This window comes from Echinococcus granulosus, assembly GCF_000524195.1.
Source record: "Echinococcus granulosus chromosome Unknown EG_S00462, whole genome shotgun sequence".
In the NCBI taxonomy this organism is placed as follows: Eukaryota; Metazoa; Platyhelminthes; class Cestoda; order Cyclophyllidea; family Taeniidae; genus Echinococcus; species Echinococcus granulosus.
The window spans coordinates 820-3,036 of NW_020170841.1; the positions used below are offsets into that span (position 1 = coordinate 820).

The 2,217-nt window shown below is 39.5% G+C and overlaps 1 protein-coding gene across 1 annotated transcript in view; it reads right to left on the reverse strand. All coding sequences in view use genetic code 11, as the record gives it.

Annotated features, from left to right (window-relative positions):
* Positions 1-821: 821 nt before the first annotated feature.
* EGR_11182 (hypothetical protein) overlaps positions 822-2,217 on the reverse strand; it is a gene marked incomplete at both ends in the record, with an annotated part of 2,922 nt that continues 1,526 nt past the window's right edge. The window contains 3 exons of the mRNA XM_024500429.1: positions 822-959; positions 1,157-1,194; positions 2,096-2,132. Of these exons, the coding sequence (XP_024345157.1) occupies positions 822-959; positions 1,157-1,194; positions 2,096-2,132 (213 nt within the window). The remainder of the gene's footprint in view (positions 960-1,156; positions 1,195-2,095; positions 2,133-2,217) is intronic.

The window sequence follows — 2,217 nt, forward strand, 5'->3', positions numbered from 1 at the left end:
CACTATGACTCAAAATAACGACATGCTAGGCACAGGTCAGAGCTTGATTTAAGACGAGTAGGACGAGCTCTACTTCGACTTCTAATAAATCAAGAGTCTGAAAAAGTTAGCTGAAGTTCCACCTACCATAAACACCTACAGCAAGTACGAGCAAAACCGTCAAGAACCACCGCCGCAAACAATTCATGTACGCACATGCAAATCCGATTGAGTCCTCCACAAGCTGGAGAAGCAAAACGCACGATCTTTGACAAATTCATACAAAACTAACGTCCTAAAAAGGAAAGAACCTACGATAGTGAATGCTCAAAATTCTTGCCTAAATATTTTTTAGCAAAATTTATAATAACAACCATTTAGTTTTTTATGGAAAAAAAAGTACCTTTTCTATGTTAGCATTTATCGCACATTTTATTCATTGGTATATGGCTATGCAAATACATTTTCTTCAACGTCGACTTTTTACCATAAAAAACATGCAATAGCACGTTTACCGTTGTCTCCTGCAAATATTAGTCTAGAAAGTTAAAAGCCATTTGATATTCCAATTCATTTCTCACGTCAATGACTTGCACAACAGTCACCTTCATGCAGCCCTGCAAACGTGAGTTGGCTCAAAAATGACCCAAGTGTTGGTGGACTTGGAATGTGATGGAGCACTGAAAGGGTGAAGGCAACGAATCCACTAGTGCTGGTATGCATAATGCGAGTAGGAAAATGGTGTCAGTCTAGGCTAATACACGAAGCATATCGACCTCCAAGAAGCAGAATTTAGCACAAATTATTTTTACAACTGGTTGTGACCATCTATTTTTAGCTTACTAGGGAAGAATTATTGTTTTTTCTAAGACAGGTGAATGGAAGACTAAAAGTAAATCTACTAATGGACAATTCTGAAATGTAGGCGGATTTGTAGAGGTAGAGTTGGATTCAACCAATTGTAAATAAACCGCATAATTCTATTGAAAACGTTGAGGTGAAAGAATGGAGGAAAGGAGTCAAAAAGACTTTGTCAGTAAAATTTCATTCAATCATTTTCAAAAAAGGCTGTTCTGAATAGTGATGTCTTTAAGCATTCATTCGTATGACGATTGGAGTGCGCCGCGGGTTAACCTAGTGGAAATCTTCATAGAGGAACCGCTGACAGCTCCGTCACAAGATTTTTCAGATGATTAACGAGTGTTGTCAGCATTCCTGAAAACAGGGAATAAAAATAGTTGCCGAGTGTCATTTACAAACATTCTGTTAAGGGTCGACACGGATTCTCGCATCCACAGCACATTCCCACGCACAGAAGGGATGGGCCACCGGCATGTTCAGCAGTCCATGCTGCCCATCAGAAATATAACAACGAAGTCTCAAGTGCCCACCTAACCTAGGAGGCGATATACAACGCCAATCAATGCATTATATTTAAGCAGGAGCAAAGCACAAAAATGAATACCTCCAAACTCTTTACGCAGGTGCATTCATCTTCTACGCGTTGCACCAATCCCGACGGCTTCTTCAATTTTGCTCAATGGCCTCCCAATGCACAATGCACGTAGGGTCCTTCATTCATTCTTCAGCAACTGATGGAAGCGGTAAGGTATTTAGATGAGAGTCCAGGCTCATCTCTGAGCCAAAAATTATGCGTCTTGTGTGAACAAAGCAAGCTAATTGATCTACGAATCACTGTGAGTTGATGGAAAATTGGAGGAAGGGCCAAGCTTCTGCTCCATCGCGTTCCCGTCTGACTGCATTAGATAACATGCCAAAGTAGCCCCTGAGTATCCTAACAGAAATAAGAGAGAAGCTATCTAGTAAAAGCACATTAGTTAGAGTCAATTCGTAGCAATGATTCCCAAATTCACCTATCCACCAGCCTACATTCAATCCGCGTGCATGCACCCCTGCATTCACCCATCACCATTTATCAATTCATTTATTCATCCATCCATCCTTTAATCCATCAATCTGGTCTAGATCTATTCATCGTAAAGTCACTCATCCCTTATCCATTTTGCTTGCCTTCATGAATCAATTATTTATCTAACAAGAGTTTTATCACTTTCAATCACATCTTCTAAACTGTTCACTTATTCACAGTGCTTACCTGTAATAAACAATTTTGAATGTTCCTTCACAAATTTCTAATATTCGATTTAAAATAAATAAGACAGTCTGGTCAAGTCAACCCTCGAAAGCATTCATGCAAATATCTTTGCTCTTTCAGTT